This window comes from Cyprinus carpio, chromosome B16 (assembly GCF_018340385.1).
Source record: "Cyprinus carpio isolate SPL01 chromosome B16, ASM1834038v1, whole genome shotgun sequence".
NCBI lineage: Eukaryota > Metazoa > Chordata > Actinopteri > Cypriniformes > Cyprinidae > Cyprinus > Cyprinus carpio.
The window spans coordinates 21,409,905-21,437,356 of NC_056612.1; the positions used below are offsets into that span (position 1 = coordinate 21,409,905).

General features: G+C 36.3%; 1 protein-coding gene across 1 annotated transcript in view; it reads left to right on the top strand.

Moving 5' to 3' along the window:
* The first annotated feature begins 5,474 nt into the window (after positions 1-5,474).
* LOC109106147 (ER membrane protein complex subunit 2) overlaps positions 5,475-27,452 on the top strand; it is a 33,418-nt gene continuing 11,440 nt past the window's right edge. Inside the window, exons 1-8 of the mRNA XM_042741473.1 lie at positions 5,475-5,606; positions 6,755-6,868; positions 10,339-10,403; positions 12,242-12,328; positions 13,742-13,798; positions 21,257-21,342; positions 21,512-21,571; positions 26,515-26,596. Coding sequence (XP_042597407.1) covers positions 5,567-5,606; positions 6,755-6,868; positions 10,339-10,403; positions 12,242-12,328; positions 13,742-13,798; positions 21,257-21,342; positions 21,512-21,571; positions 26,515-26,596 — 591 coding nt within the window. The 5' untranslated portion in view covers positions 5,475-5,566. The remainder of the gene's footprint in view (positions 5,607-6,754; positions 6,869-10,338; positions 10,404-12,241; positions 12,329-13,741; positions 13,799-21,256; positions 21,343-21,511; positions 21,572-26,514; positions 26,597-27,452) is intronic.

The following is a 27,452-nucleotide window of genomic DNA, read 5'->3' on the forward strand; positions in this document are numbered from 1 at the left end:
ACGAACCGAGCCAAGGAGTTCGCCAGTGGCATGGGTGAGTTGTGGGTCATGCGCTATTTTTGCCCGCTCACATAGTTGAGGACAACTGAGGCATGACCCCATTCGGTCGCAGGAAGTGTTTTGCTAAACGAAATGAGTTCCAATTGAGGACGGCAGGTCGTGAGCTTGAAAGTATTTCACAACAGAAAAAAAGGTTTCCAGGCTTGTCAGCTTAAATGAGGTGCTCTTTGGTTGTGGTTTTTACAGCTTTAGAGCATATGTTGGAGTGTAGAGCAGACAATGCAATAGCTTTTTTCAATCAGCCTTTGTTTTTTTCCAATCATATTCGCCAGTAAATGTGTCGCTAAGTTTTTGGGAATATTACGAATCAAGATTACAAGCACATTCATGTTAACTTACGTCTAGTTTGCCACACGCAATGTTTTATATTTAAAACCTTTTTTTTTTTTTTTAATATAAATTTTTATAATTTAAAGTATAAGTCATACATTTATTTTAAAGACATTTTAAACTATTCGTTTCAGAGAAAGGAATACTTACGAATAAGTGGTGAGTAGGTGAGCTTTATTTATTTTATTATTTTTATTATTTTTTACCAGCCCAAACTATATACAAAGTAATTTATATAAATAATATAACCACACATTTATTGATTGATTCATTCATTGGAGTTTGTCACAATAATGATTGTACTGAAAATCAGATGATTGGTCACCCTTGTCATGTTTTATGTAGCAAGTCTTGAACGACTGTGTGTGCTGTTTTGTAAAATTTTTAAAGTGATGTTGTTTTATTTGTTTCAGAACTGCAACTTTGCTCGCCATGTAAAATTAATCACCAAAACATGAGATGAAGCACGTATTATTAAACTGATTAAAACCCATGTTAATAAAGGCATTCAATTTGTGTATAAACATTATTGAAATTTGAACTACTAACTTAAAGCAAGTTGGCAATTTGATCAAGACATTTACTTACGTAAAATGTGTGCGTCATTTGCCTTATACAAATGCCCAAATTTTTTATACATTGTAACATAAAAAAAATAAAAAAAACTATATTTTTTTTTATTATTTTATATTCAAGTCAAATATACTTTTAAAATTAATGATTCCATAATGCACTGGTGTTAAATCAATGAAAATCATTCTAGGAGTCACATTAGGAAGAAATAAACTCTTCAAGGGTAACGACTTAAGGTGCCCATTTTTCACTTTAATAGTGTATAGTGTCATTTTTGTTTGACGCTTTTTTGAATTGAATTTAATGAGAAGAATGCCACAAACTCCATAAACTCAATCCAGCAGCATGTAATCCTCGCGCATGTGTTGATAGACATACTACCATGACAATTACACTTTTAGACAGGCTTTATGTTTACAGGATCAGTGGAAAGTTGACTATTTTTCTTGGCACTGGAACAAGAGGTGAGTGACACACTTGTTAGTGTCTTTGTATGTATGTGTGTGCTGGAGCCAATTAAGAAAGTGAGAAAGAAAATGTGTTACTTAATAATTGCAAGTTTGCCACAACGACCAGATCTGAAGGTCAAAGGTGCTGTGGAAGAAGCTTCATTACAACAAAGCAGGCACACAGTTGAAGTCATGTGTATGATTTTTCTAAGATTGAAAGCGATCCTGCCAGGCTGAGGTCGAGATTTGCTTTCAAAGCAAATACTGGTTGTAAATGGCATCTGCCTTCATTTTCTGTAATTGGAAGATAATTGCTTGAAAAAAAAAAGATTGGAAAAGGCGCAGTGGTTTTTGTTTAAAGCCACAGAGACACCCCTCACCCATTGCTCCCAATTGCATCTTTATAACTGCTTGTGTCCAGAGATCAGTAGCCTTTACTACTTTTTGTCAGAAATCGAAAATAAAATGTCTGAACCAGAGTATTTCAGTGAATGCCCTCTTTCTGTGGAAGCAGGCATATAAGGGGAAACACAGGTCCTAGCTCATGTCACATGTGGGTGCTGCAAAAGCACGGAAAACTACACACACAGTAGTTAAGCAGCACAATTTCGGTTTTCAAATGCCTGCTATTGATCTCTCCTTATGGTGACACTTCTGGCAAAAGTGGAGCTCCAAAGCAAACACAAAGCATGTTTGCTAACCCTTTTTCTTCACTTTCCATAGACCCAATTGTAAATGAACATGAAGTGTCTTCTACGTGAACTGGTCTTACACGCAGGTCAGCAGTGGGCCCTTAAAGGGGACATCGGATATCCATTTTCCACAAGTTGATATGATTCTTTAGGGTCTTCATGAAAAGTCTATAACATACTTTGATTAAAAATTCTCAATGTGGTCATAACCCGCCAATAGTCTTGTTGGGCAGCGTGCCCGACATAGAACACTGTTTGTGCTATGGGCATCCCAATTTCGACTTGCGGACCTTTCCCGATCTCGCCCCCCTCTCTCTCTCCCATCTTCACTTCCTGTCACCTATGATCTGTCCTATCATAATGAAGGCAAAAAAATGCCAAAAATAAATCTTAAAAAAATTATCAATGGTAGTGTAAAACAACACCATTTTAGCTTGTCAAAAACAGCGCTGTTCACAGTGACCTGTTTTGGTGCATGTAACTTTAAATGCTAATGAGCTCTGCTCACCCCGCCCTTCTCTTCCCTGGGGTGACGAGCAGTTCTCTGAGACCGTTAAAGTGCCCCATTATGGGTTATGAAAGGTTCATATTTTGGTTTTGGGAGTCCCCAACAACAGGTTGACATGCATGCAAGGGTCAAAAAAACAACTTTTCATTGTCTCATAATATGCATTTATTTTTACCTTATTTGCTCAACTACTCAGCAAAACGATTCGCTCAAACGATTAATTTTTTCAAAACCCTCCTTTTGCGTGACGCTAATCTCGTGGTGTGATTGGTCTGATTGGTCGATTTAATTTCCATTTCTACTGATGGTTTTATGCAGGAAACATGCAGAGCCATAAATGAGAACCGGTATATCCCATGGGGGAAGCCCCGCCACATATAGAGTGTAAGTCTGTGGGAAACACTGTTGCTGTAGCAGTCTTCAGTAAAATGACGGAGACACAACACAAGGTTGGGGCTAAACTGCTGTGGTATTGCTGTAAAAATTAACTTTAACCATTGATTCTTCACAGTCTCATCCTTTGGAATTAAAAAAAAAAAAGTACCCTTATAGTGCAGAGCACAGAAGTCTTCTCGACATGATGCTATGCACAGGAATCCGGTACGGTGTTTTGAGGGCTAATGTTTATCAATTTTGACGTTAAAAATGAAATGGTGTGCGATAACATTTTAAAAACAACACGTTTAAATGATTCAGCAGTTGACTTTTTCTTTGAGAGACAATAACTTTATACACGTTGCACTTTAAGATTTAAAACTTTGCAGGATGTTTTCATTACTTAGAGCTGTGTTACACAATGCATGAAAGTTAATTTTTCAAAAATCCATAATAAGAGCACTTTAACTTTAGCCATGTTCCTTGTGAAAGTTGCTAACTAGCACATTATTAGGAAAGGCAATTTGCAAAGATTAAAAAAAAAATACTACTACTAATAAAAAAACGTATACTCATTAACTGTTGTGGGAGGTGTCTGGTCAAAGCTAAGTCATTAGTGGGGATTAAAAAAAAGGTGGATTTTTATCATTATAGGGTGGCTGTGTACACACACTGCCAACAAACATTTAAGTTCAAACACCATGTAAAAGTGAATTTTGCAGCCAATGTCCCCCTATTTTCTAAACGTATGTTATTCATCGTATTTTGAACAATGATATGTTTCTGTCTTTTTTGACCTTCATAAAATGTCATAACTGGATCTTCTGGTGAAACAACAAACTTCTCTCTGTTGATGTATGCTAGACTTCTGCAGTCATTCTCAAATCTCCCACAATCAACTGCAAGCCTCAAAATAACACATAAAAATAAAGGTTCTTTATTGACATTAAAGAACCCTGAACATCCAAGGAACATTTCAAATGAATGCAGAAAAGGTTCTTTTATAGTGGAAAGGGGTTCTTTAGATTTTTAAAATGTTCTTAAAAATGGTTCTTTTAAGAACTGTTTCACTGAAAGGTTATTTGGGAAATGAAAATGGTTCTTCTATTGCATCACTATAAAAATACCCTTTTGGAGCCTAAAGTGAAACAATGGATTGAACCAAGAACCGTACAAAAACCCTACATTTTTTTCTTTTTGATAATCTGTTTCACTTGATTGTATGCCATAATTTGGAAGACAGATCTGTTGCTATTTGCATTACAATGTGACTTTAACACATTGCCGTGTCAGACAAAGATGTTTTTGCTAATTCAAAAACAACAAGAAGTTCTGAATGAATGAACAACCTCAATTAGGATGACAGTGTCAAACTTGATAACCTGGTCAATGTATACTAAATATGACAAAAAAACAACAATAAATATTTAGGGATTTGAAATGGTGAATCGTTTTGTGAATTTGTAAATGAATCGTCTGTAATAATTGAACACTAAAAGTATTAACTAACTTACCCCTTTTGAACAGAATAGTGTAAGTTAAGTAGCATTGTCTTTTAGTTATTTCCCAACACTGCCCACTGGCTTGTTTTCATGCGGTTGTTGTAGCTTTCCAGCAAAAAGCCTCATCCACATATCAAGTGACTGCCAGGAGACCTGGAAATTACGAATCCACAAGTCACCAGAGTCAGAACACAATGAACCGCACAAAGTTTTTGTAGAGAGGATGGCATTTTCTAGGTGCCCTTTTACACCCACTACGCCAGCAGTGTCCTTTAGGAAACAAGCCTTGGTTAAACTGCACTGTGTACAAGCAGCCACAAATGACATCAAGTTTAGGTTGTGCTACTATAAACAAGCATGTGCTGAGTCCACTTGGTGAGTGCACTGTGTGGTAGACACAGCAGAGTAAATCACACGCTGAGCCAGATCCACAGCTCCTTAGAGACCAATTGAGCACATAGAGAGAGAGAAAATAGACACAGCATATAAAACCACAATAACCTTTAGAAATGCTACAGTACGAAGACTTTTGATGATAATAAAACAGACTAAACCTTATGAATTCTCTATAAAGTCTCTTTTATTAGGCTACTGAATCCTCATTATTTAGTTCCTAAAACCGAGAAAACAAGAGAAAATTACATTATTGAATTGTTAGAATTATTATTTATTTACAATTGTTATTTACCCTTTCTAATTATTAATAATTCAATAGGATAATTTTAAATAATTTAATTGCTACTTATCTTTGACTCACATCCAAATATTTCTCCCCATGTTTTGAGTTTTATTTATTTAATTATTTATTTGTGTATGCCTGTATGTAATATTTATATTTATTTTCAAGTGGTCCATCATCTTAAAACGTTTCAGTTACTCTTGAGTTACTTTGTGATTTTGGCTAAATATTATATACTTAAATGCATATTTAAAAAAAAAAACATTTTTTTTGGTTACTGTTCGAACATAAAAAAGGTTGGATTTTGCCTTCGCCCTTCATTGACCCTTCTCACGGCGTTAACTGACGGCGTCACTGTCATCCACCAATCAGCTCACAAGGGGCGGAACTAGGAAAACATGTCGTCTATTTCGGAACTCTACGATGTCAGTTGGGAAGGTAAATGACTTTGTTTTCGTTAACAGCGGTTATTAAGATATTCAGTATCTTTCTATAGCAATTCTACCATAATACCCGAGTTATTCCTTTTGTACAGGTTTACGAACTATGTGCCCTATTTTCTGCGTTTTTCTTTGAAGAAAAATGCTATCTTAGGTAGCCAGTTAGCTTATGAAGGCACAGCTTAGTAGCAAAACCTGTATTCTAGAAAATATACTTTTATGTTCATATAAGATGAAAAGATTCAGTGTGTATTTAATTATTATTTTGTGCTTTATCTAAAGTGTAACGTTGAAACGTAAACGAATTATTAATGTAAATCTGTTTATGACTCTGGTCTGTTTATGGTGAATCCCTTGTGTATTTAAGGATTTGCAAAGATCAGATCAGATCGATTGATGCACCTGAATATCATGTTGTTCACCTATCAATCTCACAATAAAGAATGATTCAGTTCACTTGAGATGATCATCATTTCCCGTTGTTTTTATGATGAAACTATGTTGTTGCCAAAAATCTGACATCTTAATTTTAAGATTTATAATAACCATCACTGATTCATTTAGATTAATTCATCACTGATATATTATATGATGCATGACTTACTCTTTAGTCACAACTTGGTTTCTCAAATTGTGCTAGAGTGCTTGCAAAACAAGGATTTTAAATACTATGATATTGTGATGTTACTTTTTACTTATAGTTTTTCTGATCATTTCATTTGTATGAAAAGTTAACTATGCATAAACACATAATTTGTGCTCTTAGGCCTTTGTAAACACACCGTATGTGATTATTTTGTAAAAAAAAAAAAAGAAAAGAAAAGAAATAATACTAAAAAAATAAATAAACATTTTTGGCCCTTTATCTGTTTATACTGTTTTTGTTTTTAGTATTTTTAGAAAATACTGTCATTATCAGGATGTTATATTTTTTATAGACTGTCCTAAAAAGTTTTGTTTTGATTAATTTAAGCAAAGTATATAGTCAGAAAACATGTCCATCTAATGGAGCACTAAAGATACTAAAACCAATGAGGAAGATAAATATAGAAAGTACGTTATATTCACAATTAATAATTGATGATGAAAATAAATTGGTGATAAAGTTTCAGCCAAAGACTAATGTGTTTCTTTATTGCATTTCAGAGATGCGTGACAAACTCCGTAAGTGGAGAGAAGAGAATTACAGGAACAGTGAGCAGATTGTGGATGTCGGTGAAGAGCTGATTAATGAGCATGCATCTAAACTGGGAGATGACAGTAAGTACATTTACAGTAAACAAAAGCAAAGTTATAAGAAGTTTCAAAACACAAATAACCTTTAGCCACAGTTTATTAAAAACTTAATGGCTTTTATAATTAGATCCGGTTTAGGTTGATGGCTGCCTGGCAATGATCAGATGCATTTCTTATGCACATATGCACACTAAGCACATTCCTTCAATAGAAGAACTGACAGATACTTAAAAAATAAATAGGCTGAATAACTATAACATTTCATTGTGTGGAACAGTCATAGTCTTTGCAAAACATTGAGGTTAAATTCCCATTAGACAAATAATAGGAACGTTTCCCACAGCAGGCAATCTGGGCCCATATTCTTAAAGATTCTAAAAATCCTCTCAGAGAAATCCTAATTAAGCTTAAAAATGTCTAACTAGGAGTCTTATCTTAAGCAACTCTGAGCGAAGAAAAGTCGGGGCTGACCCCTTTGCTAGCTATGACACAGAGTTTTGCAGAATGTGATTGGTTGGTTGTCTAAGAAGGAAATAAGAGAGCGCTTTTAAGAGTAGTGTCTATTATAAGCCTTCACTTTTTGAAATTACAGGCGTAATTTTTCCCGTTTTACTGTACTCGCGCTCCCACACAATATATTCTTTATTTTTTATTTACCGTGCTGTCATACTTAACATATTTTATAGGAAATGAACAGCGACACAATAAGGTTCTGAAAGTGCTGTAATTGTTTGTGTGATCACTTTGTTTATAGAAGGCTGTGACAGACCCAAATCATCACTGCTGCATAGTTGTATTTTTCCAGTTGCCAAATATGTTAATGTAGTTAATGTAGTGATTTACTTCCATTTCTGGCACTATGGCATTTCTGCGCGGTGTCGGAGATGTTAGCGTGTCTCTAATAAGATTGGTCACAAACATGATCCCTGCACCATCTAATATGTAGTGTCTTGTTAACTCACTGTCATGCATTGTGTGCAACACATTTCTTCTCCCTCTTCATGTTTCGTCCATTTTCTCCACTGCTAAAGAAACTCTTAAGCCTCTTAAAAGTCCTCGTCCATACTCCGAACAATTTTGGACCTTAAGACCCGTTTCAAGGGTTAAGATGCTTTTTGAATTACTTTTTGTTGTTGTTGTTCTTTCCTAGGATCTTTTCTTTAGTTTTAAGAGGAAACAACCACATTTCTATGAATTTTCTTAGAATTTTGTTACTACGAGCAACTCTTAACACTTAAGATTTTACTTGAATACTTGCCCTGAAGTCTGAGAGTAATTGTCTTGAAATTTATTAAAGGCATTGAGTTTGTTACAAAAGCAGTGCTTTGATGGCTGTGATTTAAAGTGGAATGAACTTCGAGTACAACTTCTCGGAAAGGCTTCACTATTAAAATGTGAGATAAAACACTCTCTGAGAAGTCGTTTCTAAATTCACTCTTTAAAGTACTGCCACTAAAAACTTAAAATTTTGGTTAAACAGAAATATGTACAGATAAACTTCACTAAGAGACTAGTTAAAGTTAGAACAGTCTGGGCAATAAAAGTCCAGTGGTGGAAGCTATTAACCTTTATTTTTCTTCAGGCAAGACTTTTCAAAATAAGCAGTTATTCCAAATTTCAACATTAAAACATTTTTCTTTTTTTGCTGAAGTATTTGGACCCATCAATGGATCCAAAACCAGGGAAAAACAAAATGATAAAAACACATATGAACTTGCTGAACACTGGCTTATTTTTCTCTCTAACAAAAGTATTGTCTGTTGAGTGTCTGACCGCTTGAATATGACTATTGCAGAAGGTGGAAAAGAGCACCAATTCTTTTTTCTTTCCCTAGTCTTAAAGATCCGATAACAAAAAGACTTTTCAGCTTTTCTCTTGACATTGAAATGAGGTTATAGTGGAAACAGCAGAAACATTTCAGATGGCTTAATATTTATTTGCTTTGGTCAGTTATGGGTTTCTAAGCCAGACAAGCAGATGAAGTCCTGCAATCGTGTTGTCAAACATAGCCACTAAAGCCAAAACTCTCTTCAGCTAAAATCATTATCTCAGAGGTGATCCAATCCTTCATACTGGCTCTAAAACTCACTCCTATAGTTGACAATTTTGGTTTACCAATTGGAGAAATTGAGCTTTTTTTTTACACAAATCGAATTTAGGCCTTTTTTTCCTTCGTTTATATTGTTATTTTAAAACCACATGTAATCTCAAATAACTATTATTAAATGTGTTTTGGCTGTTTCGTAAAAAAACAACACCACTTTTTGAGGAATCTTAGCAAACAACAATGAAAGATCCAAGCTGTAAGTTGCCAAACAGCTATCAATAAGAAATTTACTGCAAGACATGGGCTCATACAAGCAAACAAAAAAAATAAATAATAATAACAACAGTTTTCATGGCTATAGAAATCTTTTCAAATTTCTAGGTCTGTTATCTAATTAAGAAAAGAATGAAGCAAAGATCAGGGAAAGGCTTCTTCTTCTACTCCTCGCACAAATTGCACCTTGACACAGACGAAGAGCACTTGCTGTGTGATGGGTTTTATTTTATTGATGCATGGTGTAGTCTTTTTACAGAAACTTTTATTTTTTATTTTTTTTTTTTGATTATGATTCATACTGTCCTTAAAGAGCGGGGTAAATACTTTACACAGCTTGTTTTTTATTGAAACCAGCTCTTAAATTGGCTGTGAAACAAGATGGCAATTATCAAAGCAAGACTTGGAATCATAAAAACAGCTCAAAAAAACTCCAGGCGTTTGTTTGTTTTGGCATATCAGTTTTTTTCTTGTTCAGTGGGTTTTTATTGTTCTTTCTCAATTAGTACGTTTGAAATCATTCAGCCGATAGACTCGGGCATGCTTATCAAAACACAGTTGTCTGTCATGGAGCATTTATTTTATTAATTGGATCCATTAGCCAAGCCCCCTAATCAGTTTTCTTTATTGAAAATAGAGCAGCTAAAGCCACTCGCTTTGTTACGGTTGCCAGTTGAACATTAAACGTTACCATCTTGGAAATTACTAAAGCATTTAATTGTAGGAATTAAAAATTCCTGTAATCTGTCAAAGTAACGACGCACTTCTTGAGCCGACACGACGATAGCTGCGCACATAACGCGCATCATGACGAATAGAGGGTAAAATTCGCTCACCCTTTGCGGTGTTTGACTGAACTGATACATAAAACTGATGAATACGTTGAGGTTTTCTTGTCAAAATTCGGCGTCTTGGTTTTGTTTGGCGGCGTGGCGTGAATTTCCTGAGTGTTTCCATGAAACCTGCCAGCTCGCCCACACCCGGAGATTACGAAGACAAACTATGTCGCTGATGGATGCTAAAGATTGTCTTTTCTAATGATACAGAGAAGAAACGTTACAGTTTGCTCGAAAGGAGTTCACACGGCCTCCATGTTCATTTGTCATCTTTGCTACCATGATGAAAAATGGACTTCCTAATATGGTGTCATTTTATGTTTGTCTCCTGTGTTCAGTTTGGATAATTTACGAGCAGGTGATGATTGCGGCACTGGACTGCAGTCGTGACGATTTGGCCTGGGTGAGTTTTCTTTAAGTAACTTTCTCGCACTCTCTCATCTATAAACTTTCAGGTTAGATGCCATGTTGAATGTGGATGAAAACAAGGCTGTGAGGGATAGATTTACAGACTTTACAATGGTACGCACTGTATAAATGTCCTAGATCATGTAATTTTCAAAACTGTTTTATGGAGCTTTTGTGTACTGAAAGTTTTTCAAAAAGACATTTTGCCAGCTAAACAATAATTTTTTTTTGTTAAACATCAGTGCAGTTTTTGCCAGTTGAAAATGCAACTTTCGCATGTTTCTTTTGTAAAAACGAACAAATGGATTAAGATTAAAATCAGGGATGTTCAGGATCCTCCTTGTTGACTTGAGACACTTACAGTAGTCAGTTTCAGAGGTTTTTACCAGTGGCTATGAAAACAGCGGGAAAAACCGTCTGTGAGCATGATTGGTCAGCTGGGCTAAGCCACAGAGCAAACTTTCCATCTTAACCAGGAAAACATTGGATTTGACAGTAACCATTCCTCACCAAGTCATGAGTGTGTGAAAAAAAACAGGGGCCTGTTCATCTCAGTGGGAAAGAACTGGTAAAAGTAGCATCCTGCTTCTGCTTTTTATAGTAGCCAGTGTGGAATTGTGGGATCCCGCTGTGCAGTGCTCTGAATCCTCACCCGCGTCACTTGCAATTTTTCACGTCTTCCCTCACAGCTGTATGGACGACCTGTTTATCATGGCACCCGTGGACAGGAAAGTTACTGTTTCATTTTATGGTCAGCAGAAACCTTAGCTGTAATATTGTCTTGTCAAACTAGTCACATCACACTTTTTAGAGTAGATCTATAAAGTTTTTAAATGCTGTGGATGAAAAAAAATTTACGAAGCCCACATTTCATCACCCTTGAGAGTTGTAGTATAATTTTCAAGTGCTCTATAATCCAGCAGGCTTTGCATAGTCACTCAAACTGTGGTGCAAAGAATACATGAAATATTTCTTTGGGCAAACAATTATGACTTATGTTTAATGTTTCAGTATCTTTTATGTTAACCCTATAAAGTGCGTAGATTTTTTTAAAAATTGAATTATCTGTTTACCCTTTTAAAATTAAAGATGTGCATATTTTTGTAGTTATTTTTGCATTGTTTTTAATGTTTTTTTTTTCTGAAACACTAATCTTTGAATTATTTCTGTAGATTTTTTTTTGTTCATAAAATAAACTTTTATTTCTCTCTGAGCTAGTCAAAAACAAAGAATGAAACCAAGTTAAACACTGCCGTTAAAAATTCTGTTCATTGCAACTTTCTATTTATCAAAGAATTCGGACAAAAATATTACCGTTTCCTCAAATTTTAGGCAACACAACTGTTTTCAACATTGATATTAATAAGGAATGTTTCTTCAACACCAAATCGGCGACACTGAAGACTATTTTAAAGTGTATTAAATAAAGAATACTAAAACATTTTAAAATATTTTAAAATAAAAAAATATATATTTTTATTTGTGATATTTCAAGTTATTACTGTATTAAAATATTTTTTTTAAATAAAATGTATTCTTCCTTTTTTGAGCATAAGAAATCTATTTCAAAAAACATTTAACAGCATAACTTTTGAACAGTATTGTAAATGTATTTATGTATTAATATTTTATATTATTACTTAGAAAAAAAAAAAACATGAAAACAAACGTGATTCTCACACCGGCTCAACCAATAGCAAGAATTTACAACAGGACTTTAACAGACCAGTGGAAGACAGAGAATGTTTGGAAAACCAGTTTACGGAGACTGTTTGGAAAAGTTGCATGTTCGCTTGGTCAACCCCATCACTGTTGTTGTTGTGTTTTGCGTAGAGTTGCCTGCAGGAGCTGAAGAGGCAGTTTCCAGACAGTCACAGAGTGAAGCGATTAGCAGGGATGCGGCTGGAGGCTCTGGAGAGGTAAGACACACCGCAGCACCGTCTTAACACCACAGCCTTGGATTAGCTACAAGGGAGGGTGAGGGGAGGTTCTGGGACGTAAGTGGCAGGATGCGTGGGAAGGGAGGCTGTTTATTTTGCAAGCCACCGTTCCTTCTGCTAAGTGGAAAAGCGAGAGAGAATGGTTTAGCCCTTGGGTAGTCCTGTGGCTCTTTTGCCTGAGCCAGGAATTCTGAAAACGGAAGTGGTCTTTCCCGCTATTATTCTAGGGGTCCCTCTATGCTCCCCCCCTCCCCCCCTTTCTGTTTTTGTCTCCCTGGTTGGGAAAACAAAGCCAGCCAGACCTGTAAACATAGAACCTATGCTCTGCGTTTCTTCTCTGAGAGAAATTCGCCCTGTCTCTATGTTTGAGCCAACAATTAAGAAGCTCGTAAATTAATGTTAATGTATAGAGTTTCAGCCGGATTTCAGATGTTTCGGTCTGCGCACCATATCTTGGACGTGTTTATCAGTTATGCCAGAGGCTGTTCTGTAATTGTGAGTGATTGCGCCTGCACGGTCAGATTAAATAAACTGCAAATTTGGGTCTAATTGCCATCAGACGCTCCGCTTAAATGAAACTCTCCCCTCCACACCCACATGGTTGAATCCTACATAAATAGAGTAAGTCAAAGCGGCTGGTGCCATGTGAGATGTGCCAGAGAATGATTGAGCTCTAATGTGGATGTGAGAAGAGAAGTGGCGTTGGAGCTCAATGATAATAAGAACCAGAGCTGCTTCTGTTGTTGGTTGCGGGCTGAAACAGGTTTTGATCATAAGACCGACTGCCTTGGCTGCGCCAGTGTTAGCTTTGCAGGTTGTCCCTAGTAAAAAAAAAAAAAAAAAAACCCAAGCTCGATTTCATCTTTCATTCGACATGACAAGTGAAGTGCTTGTGGCATTGTCCTCCCTTTCTTCAGAAAACACTGTATGAGATCAGCATCGTAATTCATAACATCTTTTCAAACACTCTGTGCTCTCCAACCCTCAGTTCAGGTTGAAGGGCCCATCGGGTGTATTTATTTATTTTTTTGCATCTGTAACTCATAGATGTCTCTCCTCGGAATGCTTTTTAAGCGAAATGCGCTTCGAAACGATGCCTGATTTGTGGTGGATGTGCAGGCTGATTTGTTTAGAGGTAAATCAAAGTGCAGGCAATCACGTTTTTGGATTACTGTGCACTCTTTATGGAGCTAGTAAACCTTGCACAACACTGGCTGTTTGAGGAGGTACGATAATGGCTGTTTATTTCTGAAGCTTGAAAACGTAGCCTTGGTCACCATAGAAACAAGCCGCTCTGTATACAAAAAGTTGGTTACTTTATGTGATAGCCTACCTCTTAATTTCACATGACCAGTGTTCCTGTTGATTATCCTTAAACATGATCTCTGTTGAATATGAGGATGCCAATAAGCTGTACGACTCAATACTACAAGATGACCCGACTAATACGGTAAGCAAAAAAGTGTGGTTAAAAGTTGTTTTGCTGTTTACATTTTTTTTTTTCTTCTCAAGTCAGCAATGTTAAACGCTTTCTCCCCTCAGTGACCTTAGCTGCTAAAATCACATACACGCAAACGCAGTACACACAAGTGTGTGAGGTAACAAAGACCATTGATTTATGGACTTCAGTTGTATTAAACACGGCCAGGGCAACCTCAGCAAAAATAAATGCCTTGTCTTTTGAAGATGAGGATTTATCGCTTTTCCTGAGACTCCATACAGAGGTCCCAGGGGTGCTGATTTTTTCCCTTCGTTTTTTTTACCTTTAACCTTTGGATAACCTAAAGGAATAGTTCATCCAGAAATGAAAATCCGGTCTTCATTTAATCACTCATATGTCATTCTAAATGCACAAGGTTTTGTTTCTTCACAAATCAAATGGTTTTTGAAGTTTAAGTGAATTGGTTGGTCTAGTTCACAAAACCATTCTTGATGATTCATCCACAAATTGACTCATTCAGTTCTTGAGTTCAACTCAATGACTCAGTGATCCACTAGAAGCGAGGATCAGTGAATAACAAATAAAATTTTGGTTTGTTTTTCACACAAAGTTACACTACCATTCAAAACATACCAATGCTCAAAAATTTGATAAAAACAATACAGAATAAACAGTAATATTATGAAATATTATTGCAATTTTAATATCAATATTTCACAATGTAGTTTATTCCTGGCAAAGGAATGACGAAGCTGAAATTTCAGCAGCCAGCTCTAGTCTTTAGTGTCACGCGATCATTCAGAAATCATTCTAATATGCTGATTTTGTGCTCAAGGAAACAGACCTCTAAATATTGAAAACATATTTGCTGCTTAATATTTTTGTGAAAAGTATAATACTTTTTTTTTTCAGATTTCTTTCAATAGAAAGTTCAAAAGAACAGCATTTAGGTTAAATTCAGGTTGAACTGGGGCACATTTTGTCATTGAGATGACGAGGGAAAATAGTCCAATTATCATGAGTTAACCCTTAATTGAAATAGAAATCTGCTGCAACATTATAAATGTCTTTACTGTCACTTTTGATAAATTGAATGCTTCTTTTGTGAATAAATATATAGCTTTAAAAATAAAAAACAATCTTACTGACTCCAAACTTTTGAACAGTAGTGTATTTTATTTTTGGGTGAACTCTCCCTTTAAAGTATGTGGTTCAGTCTTTATTTATTATTTAAAGATCACTTAGGTATTAAAAGCCCAAATGTACCATTAGCTATTGATTTGTCTTGTCTTGGCGTAACAAATGAAGCCTGTTTTTTATTCACTTAATATTTATTGAGTTTCAGTGGAGTGGTTTACAGTATCCAAGTATGCTCCATGTTTTTCCAATATTTTTCCACCATCACCTCAAAACATATTGTACCTGCCCTTCATTCTTACATAAGCGCTGTGCAGCGATGCAAGAAAATAAATGTTTTAAAGTGTTTTCATAACCTTATTTGTTTTGGACCATCCCTGTAGACGCAAAACACTATTTTTTTGCGCTGTCTTTACACATGTACTTGCTTAGATGTTTTAAAAATTTTCTCTCGGCTGGCAAAGTGTGCGTGATGAAGCAGATACTTTTGTTCTTTGGACATCGTGCACGGATTCCACACCTCACCGTCCATTTGTTTTGAACACATGGAGGCTTTGCTGGCAAAGTCAATAAACCCTCATGTGTGCTCTGGAGGGACCCCCTTCCCCCTGGTAATCTCTCTCTGCATGTTTTCAGCCTTAAAGGGACAGTTCACCCATAATTAAGAGTCTGTCATCATTTGCTCTCCCTCATATGTTGCCAGACCGGAATGATTTTTATTCTTCCATGATACGTTTTTAGTAATGTCCCTCTTTCGCAAGCAATTATTATGAATGGGGAGTTGTTAAGTTTCAGAAAGTATGTAAAAACAGGATAAAAATATAATAAAAACTCTATTTGGTTATTACACTTTCTTTTTGAATCATACAGTATTTGAATGAGTCATATGACAGCTTTAAAGTGTTATTCTCTGATAATCATCTCCTACATTGGACTGATAACTATTTTGACTGAATCATTGAATAAGGGGGTTGAATTCAAGAACCAGATCAGTCTGATTCATAAACTTATTCAGACTGGTATTCTAAACTAAATCAATGATTTATTGATCAGATTTGACTAGAAAAATAATTATTTTACACATCAGACATTGCTGCTACTTTCATTAACTAAACCTGCCAAGGTTAGCAAGAACTACTTTTATTTACTTTAGGTCACTTTTTGATGCTTTTTATCATTTGGGACCTTGATAGCCTCGGTCCTTATTCTGTTTTGTTACGATGAAATGTGGCCGGGATATTCTTAAAAAAAAAAATCACTTTTTGTGTTTCACTAAAGAAAGTCAAGCGGGTTTGGAACAAGCGAATAAATAATGACAAAATTTTCATTTTTGGGTTTTCATTTTAAGCTATTGCTTCAAGCTATCACTGTCTTCATCTTGTGGGTGCAAAAAAACCTCCTGTCCCCCGTCCTCTCGTCCCTGCATTTGTTATATCATTACCATTGATATTTATTTAACTATCTGTTACTGTTGGACCAAACTGCTCCCATCCGTCTTTCTCCCTCTGAAAACGAGAGGCCTGCACTGTTTGTTTTTTGTGCATTTCAACCGAGGCACTCTCCCTATTCCCATGATCAAGGTTAAATTGCAAGCACATTTAACGGCGTGTAAATGGGAAGTTGAGAAGATCGGCGCAAAATGGATATCATCAAACCAGTGCGGTTACATTATTCTTCACAATCTTGTAATCATATCGCTTTGCCCCTCTGTTAACATCCAAAAGATATGAAACAAATTTCCCCTCAGGGAAATATGCTTCCCAGTGTCCTAGTGTTATCCAAGCCAAACACGATTTGGAAAGGAATGTGGCAATTGCGTGATTTTTGCAAATGTCCCCATCAAAGTCTTGCGTTTTACGTGAACTTTGTCTTCCGTAGTAATAAAAAACATGAGGTGAAATGTGATATTCCATTATTAAACACCTGCAGGTAGAAATATAATATTTACACACATACCTTTTGTGAAATCTACTGGGTAAACTTAACTCAAAATTGTTAAACTGGGTTTTTATTTATGAACTGTCATTTTAACCCAAATCTGAATTGTCATCATCAATATAATGAAATGGTCCTGTTACACACAGTTCAGCAGAAAAATCGCTGGAAAATACTGTCCAACCACGTCTCATTACCTCATCAGTCTCTCGCAGAAACCGGCTGCAACCATCATCTCCTAAAAGGAAATGTGCATTTGTGAATGATCACTCAGACATAATTTTTTTGAACCAGGAAGTCTGGGAAATGAAGTGAAATGGGCTGACAGATTCTTAAAGATTTGCTTGATCGCTCGGTGAAATGTCATGCTGTAGGATTTTACTCTTTCAGGACTTATCATTAGGTGGCTCTCCATGTCAAAAGACCAAAACCGGCTATCGGTGTAGCCATCAGGGGCACGTTTCTCAGTGAAAAGCAGAAAAATCCAATGTCTTATCTTCATGCAGAATGCACATTGACAGGACATGGAAGGCTTGGTAGGATTCACCCACTTATGGAAATGGTGTAGGCGTGAACCACCCTGACACTATTAGGTTCAGCCCAGGTTTTTCTGATGGCCCTGAAGAGGTTGTGGTATGGGAGGGATGACATCATCTAGGTCACCTGTCTGTTAATGTGAGGCTTATCTGAACGCTGTGTTTTTTAACATGTTCAGTGGACTGGGATGAGGGCACGATCCAAGAAAATGGCGGAAAATTGGCGACTACTGCGAGGACTTGTGAGGCATCCCAGCATGCGGAGCTGAGATTGGAAACTGAACTGTTGTAATTATAGGCTGTGGAATAGATGTGGTACCCATTAACCAAAATTGTTGAATCAACAAAAAATGCTCAAGGTTTCTTTGCCATGGCGGTGTCCAAAGAATGTTCGAACTCCTAGCCCTTCCATCGCTCATTATGGTCCAATACCTACAGCAATGATGCAGAGAAGTTCTTCCTGGTATCTATCTGTCTGTCTGTCTGTCTATCTGTCTTTTGCTCTATCAAACTATCTGTCAGTCTACCTACCTATTCATCTGTCTGTTTTTGTCTATCTGTCATTCTTTCCATCTGTTGTTTCTTCCGTCAGTCCATCTATCACTCATTCTATCAGTCTATTGCTCATTTTTTCCATCATCTATCTTTGAAGTGGGTCTACCTCACCTAAAACAGTGCCAATTGCTAAACACTTAAATGTAATGTTAACAAGCTATTTATTTTAACACTGGTTGACATTGCAGGCTTACTGCATTCACTGAATTTCAGCACTTTCACTCTGCCTGTAATTCAGCAGGATAAACATGGTTGTGCTTGTGAAAGCAATTGAGGTCAATGAGAATCCTCCTGAGGTTGACCCCTAGAATTACACGCAATTACAGTGCAGAACAAGATGGAGTTTGTAAAGGTCAAATAGATTTCTTCTGAACTGACACTACATTTTGGTCCAACTATATTTTTTATACAGTCCTTAGAAAATTGTTTGACTTTTATGTGCAACACAAAAATAAGATATTTTTTTGTCTGTATAGTGAAACTCAGTGGGGTCTTATGTTGCTTTACACCCTTTTGAGTTGCATTTGTGTAGACAAGTACATTTAGAACATTCTTTAAAATAATATGTGACATGAGGGTGAGTAAATGATGACAGAATTATCATCTTTCCCTTTTAGCATTGCTTCAAAAGTTTTGTATGTTCTCATGAATTTGGACTTTTTTACATTTAGTTTTTATTGTGAAAACACAACCACCTTTTTTGAAACAACACTTTATGAGACTGTTATTCTAAGCCTTTTAAACACTGTTAGAAAGAACTTATCGACTGCTACTGATCATTTTTTCTTGAGCCGTTCCTGTAGATGTGGTCTGGATCGACTGCTACTGATAATTTTTTCTTAAGCCATTCCTGTAGATTTGGTCTGGATATGCTGAAACCACTAGCAGGTAATTCTCTTATTTGAGGATGAATTTGAAGTCAGGTCGTGTCGGTACACCACAGCGCTGAGAGTCAACTCCTCTTCACCCTGTGGGAACGACGTTTGCCTTTGAAATCCCTGGAGGTGGGCTCTCAACAGCAGTCTGAAAGCGGAGCCAGGGGTTGATAGAAGCAGCCAGGTCCTTCACGGTGAGAGCCACTCAGAAATGCTTAAGAAGAAAGAATCGCAAAGAGAATGAAAATGAGATGCTGGCCTTTCCCGGATCACATCGAAAGAGAAGTGAGAGGGAGGGAAAGAAATAAAGAGACTGAAATGGTTTGGAATAGCGCATTGTTTAATAAAGTTTCGTAAGACTCTCTGGTCTACCAGCCTCCGTATGTTTCTGTTGGTGCCAAGTGCGCGAACAGGAAACGAAAGACAGATATGAGGGCCGAGTAAATAATCTGCGGTCGCAAACAGCCTCCTGTCTTGTTCAGTACCGAGTACAAAGAAATCGTTCGTTGGCAGAAACTGAACATTAACAATAAAATTTGATAGCTTAAATTATTTGGAATTGCCGTTTGATTCCATTCCACAGTTTCTTTAAATACTTTTGGAGGATAAAGTTATATAGCGATACAGAACGCATACAATAATCCAAACAGTTTGAGGTTGTAGCTCTAGCCTTATTTCACCTGTCATCTGCAGCCCGGTAATGTGAAACCATGTCTTCCGCTGATCCAGTAAGTACTATCAGACTTGCGTACAGTAGGGGTTTGGCAGTTCATCAACTCCTTAGCTCGAGCAGCCAGTGAAGCAGGTTCGTCTGGCCGCCTGGTTGATGGATAAGTGGATTTGGAGTGGCGGTGGTATCATAGCAGTTCCAGATTTATGGCCTTTCAGACGTGACTCATGCCCGGCTTGATGGAGTTTGGTCCGTGCTGTGGTAGTAGGGAAGACCCACTCTATCAAGTGCCAGTTCATAAATAATATCTGGGGCACTTCGAACGGTAAAGCTTCTGCTCTTTGCTCTCCTTTCACCAACGAAGGGAAAAAAGAGCCGCTCCTGGAAAAGTCGTCGAACCTGGCGTAATACTTTCTGATTCAGATTGATGAGATTCTAATCCGCCTGAAGGTCACTTCTGCGTCGGAACAAGGCGGACGTTATTTGTGGCTGATGCAAACTGGGCTTTGTAAGTTTATGTGAATGCGTATGGCCCACGGCTCTTTGGCAATGTGTTATTTTCACCACTTGAAATGGGTACTTGCTCTTTCTTATGTGAGCAGCATCCTCGCTGATGCTTGTGCGCCAGAATCCACAGGCTTTCTAATCTGATAAAGACATTACTTCTTGGTATCTGCTGTTATATTACTTATGACTTGAATGCAGTAATAATATGCTTTCAAGGAAATGTCATATTGGACAATCTGATGGTGCAAGGCTGTTTATTATAACACTGCCTCAGGGGAGGAAGAAAAAGGACTGCACATGCACTTCTGTCCAGTGACTGACAGCATTTATTTCTACATAACACCCTGTTTCAAAGAAGGATTGATGCTTTTAAAATATACTTTGTAACATTTACAACCCCTTGTCATGGTTGGAAGGTTAAGAGTTATTTATTTATTTATTTATATTTTAAGAACATTTTCTGTCTTTTTATATTAAAAAAAGAACATGACATTTGAATTTTGTACATTTTATCTTTTACATTTTACATGTATCAAAATAGAATTTAGTAGCATATTTTTACAGTTTTGAATTTGAGTTTTATTAGATTATTTGTTTTTATTATTTTTTTTGGGGGGGGGGGTGTTGTTTTAATTTCTGATTTTCTGATCACAGAAATGTTTTGGTAAATATCAAGTGTCTAAATAAAAAAATAAAGAAAAGGAAATACAATTTAGAACTAAAATAGGCCAAAAAAAAAAAAAAAAAAAAAAAAATCAGTTTTCTAACAGATCACCTCTATAATTATTATTAACAAAATGGTAAATCAATTTTTTGGTCTTTTTTTGCTGAGGACAATTTCCCATAATTCAAAAGTCTGGATGTCCAAGTGATAGGTGATACATTTCTGAAACTGAAATAGGACTTTTTGTCTAATGTACTATCTGTAGCATTATTTTGTGACAGTCTGACAGTGTTTGAATTCACTGTAATATATCTAAATTGATTTTAGCATTTAAAACTTAGAATCAATATTTGTCTGATCTAAACTCGTAAGATGGAGGTAAAATCCAACTATGTTAGACTTTGATGCCATCCCTGTTGTCTTCAGAGTCTGATCAAAAAAATCCCAGGGGATTGCGGAGATTCCTTCAGCTCTCACAATACTATGATCATTTACACATCCCTCTTTTTTCACTCTTTGCTCTTTTTTGTTGCTAACAAACACTTGAAACTCTAAAGCCCTAATCCTCTGTGGATGTCAACTCAACAGGCAGCAAGGAAGCGCAAGATCTCCATCCTGCGAGCGCAGGGCAAAAGCAGCGAGGCCATCCGCGAGCTCAACGAATATCTGGAGCAGTGAGTGTTTTACAAGAGGATTTAGACCCCCCTTTACCCTTCCCCCCTCCTCTTTTTAATTAAAAAAGGTTTTGCATTTGATTGAGTTGGCCCCCAAGCCTTTCCCTAACCCCCGTTTTGTCCACAGTGGCCTTTCTGATGAGCTAACTACCACTACTCTGTCTTGCAGGTTTGTGGGAGACCAGGAAGCATGGCATGAGCTGTCTGAACTCTACATCAATGAGCATGAGTAATGATTTCTTACCTAATTTACATTTTGGAGTTTTTTTTTTTTTTACTTTATTCTTGCAAGAAGTTGATAGAACATGAGGGTTAATCAAATTGTCTTTGGTCCAACTGATTAATCAAATTGTCCGTGGTCCAACTGACCCCATACGGAAACAACATAACTAGAACATATTCACTTTTCTTGAAAATTACTTTTCATGGCAAAACAGGAAAAAAATGCAATTATTTTGCAATTTTTAATCCATGCTTCATTATGTAAAAAACTGTAGTCTATTCCACCAAATGTCAGTGTTAATGAATTCATTATTAAATTTTTGCACAATTTCAGTTATCTGACATTACAGTTTTTTTTTTTTTTTTTTTTTTTTTTTGGATATTTGATTGTGACATTTGGATTACTCACTGAAAGATAATCTTTTTAAAAATAATAATTGTTTAATAAAACTTTTAAATGTTATCTTATGCAAATCTCAAGAGAAATATAAATTTTTCATACTCTACATTATATTGTACGGAAGAGGATTAGGGCCAAGCAATAATAAAAAAATAAAACCATCTCGAGATTAAAGTCATTATATTGCGAGATTAAACTCGTTAAATTTCGAGAAAAAAAGTCGAAATACAATCTTGAGAATAAACTCATGAAATATCGAGAATAAAGTCGTTGTGTTTCGAGATTAAACCCGTTAAATTTCGAGAAAAAAAGTCGAAATACAATATTGAGAATAAACTCATGAAATATCGAGAATAAAGTCATTGTGTTTCGAGATTAAACTCGTCAAAGCTGTCGAAAAAAAAGTTGAAATTGAAGCTTGAGATTAAACTCTGGTTAAATATCGAGAATAAAAGCGTTGTGTTTACGAGAAAAAAACTGGACTAAATTTAGAGAAAAAAAGTCGAAATACCGCTTGAGAATAAACTCACTTTACATTGTGACGCCATTAATGGCAATGCCGTACGGTTTTAATTTATCATAGCTGTACAAGTGCAAGAGTGCATTTGGGTGAACCAGCGATAACCTTGCATTTGTCCTCTGGTTGTCATTTCATGTTGGACAAAACACGAGTAGCCGAAACATCGCGCAAATTGGACTGATTTTTTTTTCTTCTAAAAAGACCTAGCCGCTTGCAAATTCACTTTAAAGTTTGTGTGCTAATTATTGATTGTGTCATAATTAGCTAAAGTTGATAGTATTTCTTTCTGTTACTGAAAGATATAGATTTTAATCTATGCAATGAACACTGATCGAATGCGTTATTCTCTACATTTTCATTTCGACTTTTTTTCTCGAAACACAACGACTTTATTCTCGAAATTTAATGAGTTTATTCTCAAGATTGTATTTCGACTTTTTTTCTCGAAATTTAACGAGTTTAATCTCGAAACACAACGACTTTATTCTCTATATTTAATGAGTTTATTCTCAAGATTGTATTTCGACTTTTTTCTCAAAATTTAATGAGTTTAATCTCATGAGTTTTTTTTTTTTTTTTTTTTTTTTTTTAGAAAATATGAGCATTGTAAATGTTAGCAGATTTAATTCAGTGTATTGTTTAATGTTAAGATTGACTTTAGTGTATTGTTACACAGTGTAGAAATGTAGAGTTTTTCCCTCCTAAACTGCAATTTTAATATATAATTTAATCTCATCAAAAACATTTAATCAGCAATTAAAGCGATTAATCAGTCACCATAGGTCAGTAAAATATCCAGAAGTTGTCCGCACGGAATGTGGTGTTTACGAGGGTTATGAGGTCACATTCACCAGCATCATGCAGGTCATTCTCAGGACCTTCAGTTGACGTGTGACGGTTGCTGCAGAGCTGTGGGACCCTCTGGAGTAAAAGACAGTGAAATGCCAGTCTCAGCCAGGGGCCCTGCTTAAAGCTCCGTGTCTGTTTGTCCTATGGAATAGGGCCATAATAGGATTTGTTCCTTGAGCCCCCTCTATAACTCCTGGGATAAGACTGTGCTCCCCTGCTGATATCTCTTTTGCCAGGGGTTACTTTCTGCCAGGCATCAGGATTGCAGGAAACTTACTTTATGTCTCCTCTCCTCCATCCTTCTTTAATTGTTTTGATCTTATTGTCCACGAGGGGGGCTATGGGGTGTTAGTATGTGTGTGAGAGAGAGAAAAAGTTGGTTGTCCCGGTCGGAGAGCGCTGGCCGTAGGAATGCAGTCGCTCAGTGAGAGCACCGCTTATTAGTTACCTCACGGTTTTGTGTAAAGGGCTTTATTGCTGTAGCAGACAGAGGAAATCCAGGGGTGAGAGGATTATCTACCCGCTTAGCCCAACTTTTCTAATATCACACCATTCTCTGACAACGCCCTATCCATAGGCGTGTCATTGTCACTTTTTTTTTCTTTCTTCCCTTTCTCTTTCTGTTCTTTATTTCAGGTCACAGACTCGCTTTTTCCCTTTCCCTCCTCTTCCGGCAAAGCCTGCATTATCACATCTCTCATCCATGCTGTGAAAGAACAGGAGAAAAGGGAAAAAGAGAAATTCCCAAGAGAATGAGGTGGCACCCATTCTCCCAACCAGTCAAAACAAGATGAAGACAAACATACGCCACCCTAACAGCTGATTACATGGCTATGACGGGCGGCTATCTACACCAAGTCTGTAGTACAAGTAGACCACTGGGGAATCACACTTTTTAATGAGAGTTAAACCAAATTCCACTTTGGTAAAGAAACCTGTCAAAGTGTTGAATTATTTGCTAGATTTAGGTTGGTCTTAAGTGAGTCCTGTGTTGTTACACTGGTTGGCCATGTAAACCAAACACAGATTAGGCTACACTTGTCAACATTTGAAGTGGATCAAAACCTGTCATCAAAGTTGTCCTAAAACCCAAAACCAAAATGCGTTCTCGTCTTAGGACAACTTTGATCAACTTTTTGGGTTCACTTCTAATGTTGACTACTGTAGATTCTGTCAAAATCAGTTAGATGGAGCATACTAGAAGGGAAAGTCTTGATAAACTCAGTTTACATCACTAATCGACCAGTTGGTTGTTGGACAACAAGTCAGTCATTCTAACCCTTCGCTAGGTTAGTAGGTTTGTAGATTCATCAGGAAATGAATGTGGAAACATGTTTACGCCTTTGAAAAATAATGTAATTGTACCTTCATTTCTTAGAATTAAAACTTAATAACTCTCAGTGTGACTTTATATTTCCCAGTGTTATTGATATTGTTAGTTTTTATTAATAGTTTTATTAATCATTTAAATTGTACAATTTTTTTGTATGTATGAGTTTTTATGTGTTTTTTTTTTTTGGTATGGGTATTTAGTATGCATGTTTATTTATTTATTTTTTTATTTTTTTTATTTTAGCTTTAGTTATTTTAGTATATCGAGTTAAACAAAATAAAAATGTGAAATTTTTTCTAGGCAACTGGCTTAAATTAAAATAAAGTTAAGTTTTTAATAATATTATATTTCAATGTAGGTTTATTTTATTTGAAGTAAAAAAAAATGTAATAATCCAACATTAAGTTAGATTTTAAAACCCAAAATGTGAATTTATATCTCCCAATTTGCCTTTATATCTCAAAATGTGGCTTAACATCTTAACATCAGAGTGCTATTTTAGATGTTATCTACAAATTAAAATCACGTTGTGATATTTAAAGTTAGCATTTTGTGATATAAAGTCAAAATTGTGAGATATATAGACAAATTTTGAGATTTAAAGTCAAATAAAGAGACAAAATCAAATCAAAAATCTAAATTTCAATTACTCTGAGATAGAAACGTGCTTTCATATTTCAAATAGAAGACTGGTAGAGTTGGCCGTGGATGTTGAATGCTCAGGTAGTTGGTGTTGAGTTCAGTAGTGATGTGGATTGATGCATGCCTTGCTTTCTCTGTGTATCTCCATATGTCTATCTCTCTTTCACTCTTTGCATTGCTCTGCCGCAGTTTACGCCATGGCAGGAGCACATCTGAAAGTCTTTATGGAGAGGAAATGGTAATTGCGAGCAGCCTTCAACCTTCTGAGTGGCCTGATCTCACTGGCTCACTCCTTCAACCTCTTTGACTGTCTATCTTTGAATTCAAAGTCTCTTGAACATTTCCTAAATGGACTCATCATCATACACAAGTCAGCAATGGCAAGAGTGTTTTTCCACCAAAAAAAAGTCCAGTTTGCGTCAACACATTATTTCCATCCATAACTATAAGATTACCATCCATAACTCGATTGGATGCACTCCAGCTCTGTTATACAATTTGATGTGTTGTGATAAATTGATATGTGTGCGCGAGCACGTACTATGTGGGCCTCGATGTGTGGAACTCGCACGGAACGAGACAGAAAGCTTGCTAACGGTAGCTAAAAAAGCCTTGCGGTTTTTGGGACTTGAGGCGGTAACGAGACTTTCAACCCCGTCCACAGCTTTTGGACACATTTGGCTCATTTTTGTGTCTTGTGGCTTTGTCGTAATAGTCCTGAAGTTCTTTTTGAAATTGTTTGGTTTTTTGGTGGGAGCATTGGGGAAATGTGCAGGCCCATGTTGTATACTTATAATGGAGAGAGTGTCTGAGACATGAAACTGTAAATTAGTGTGAGGTCAGCGGCTCAGCTGTGATATCATGTGGAAACGGCTCTTGAGAATGACCTTAAGACAGTCTCGAGATGTCAATGATGATGCCAGGGACAGATAAGTAGACCAGATTCATCTTTGGCCTTCTATAAAAAGGTGATAATGAATCTACGGCACCTCTGTTGCAAAGCTTCGTTCATCATTTGACCATATGAGTGTTCATACACAGACTTCCATTAACCCTCATAAAAGCTGATGAAAGGGAAACCTCAGACTGTCATGTCTCTCGACTGTCAACGAGATTGAGCTTCGCTTTGCCTGATCAGCCACAAAGCTACTGGGAGATGTTTTCTATGATCTTCATTTTTTTCTCTCTCTTGTTTCTTTCCCACAGTTACGCAAAAGCAGCTTTTTGTCTTGAAGAGCTGATGATGACAAATCCACATAATCACTTGTACTGCGAACAGTACGCCGAGGTATAGTAGCTTTCTTTCTCCCTGCCAGAAACAAATGTTCCTTTTCAATATAAGGTGATTTAAAAAAAAAAAAAAATTATAAACATTTCTTTGAGAAAAAATAAGTGTGCAATTCATTTTAAATTATTGACATTTAAATAGTTTGTCATCACAAAAATGTCATCATTAAAAAAGCTTAGAAAATCTGAAAAAGTTAAATATGAACAAATATACAAGTGTGTGTGTGTGTGTGTGTTTGTGTTTGTGTAGTCAAAGCATTTTTGTTGATGAGTTAAAGTAAAATATAACCACATAAATATACAAATATATATTTGTATACACAAACTATTTACTTGTATATTTATTGTCTGTGTATGATCTTATGTTTGAATATATTCTTGTTTTTACCAAATATATTATTGTTAAAATAGATGAAAAGTCGAAGCATTTTTGTTGATGAGTTTTTCTCGTGTTTATTAGTCTATATAGACATAAAAAGTTTGCATCAGTTATTCAAATCTTAGTCCCCCCCCCCACACACACACAAGCAAACTTAACCATGACCACATTTTTTTCTGCCAACAAAAGTGGGTTCTCACCGTAAAATCTCATTGGTCCAACATCCTTATCCACACTATAATTAAACATTAAATATATTCTAAAAGGGTTTGTTTTTTGCATTTGTAATGTGGACAGAAAACACATCGCATTATAAGCTAGAACTCCCTCTTAGCGCGTTTGAAATCTATGACTAGGTGCATCCATCATGTTGTATGCTTGTACAGGATTTTCCTGTTTATTTAGATCATGTTCTGTTTATTTAGATCTCACGTCAGCTTTAAGTGTGCCTATAACACAACATCACCTTTCTGTTTCC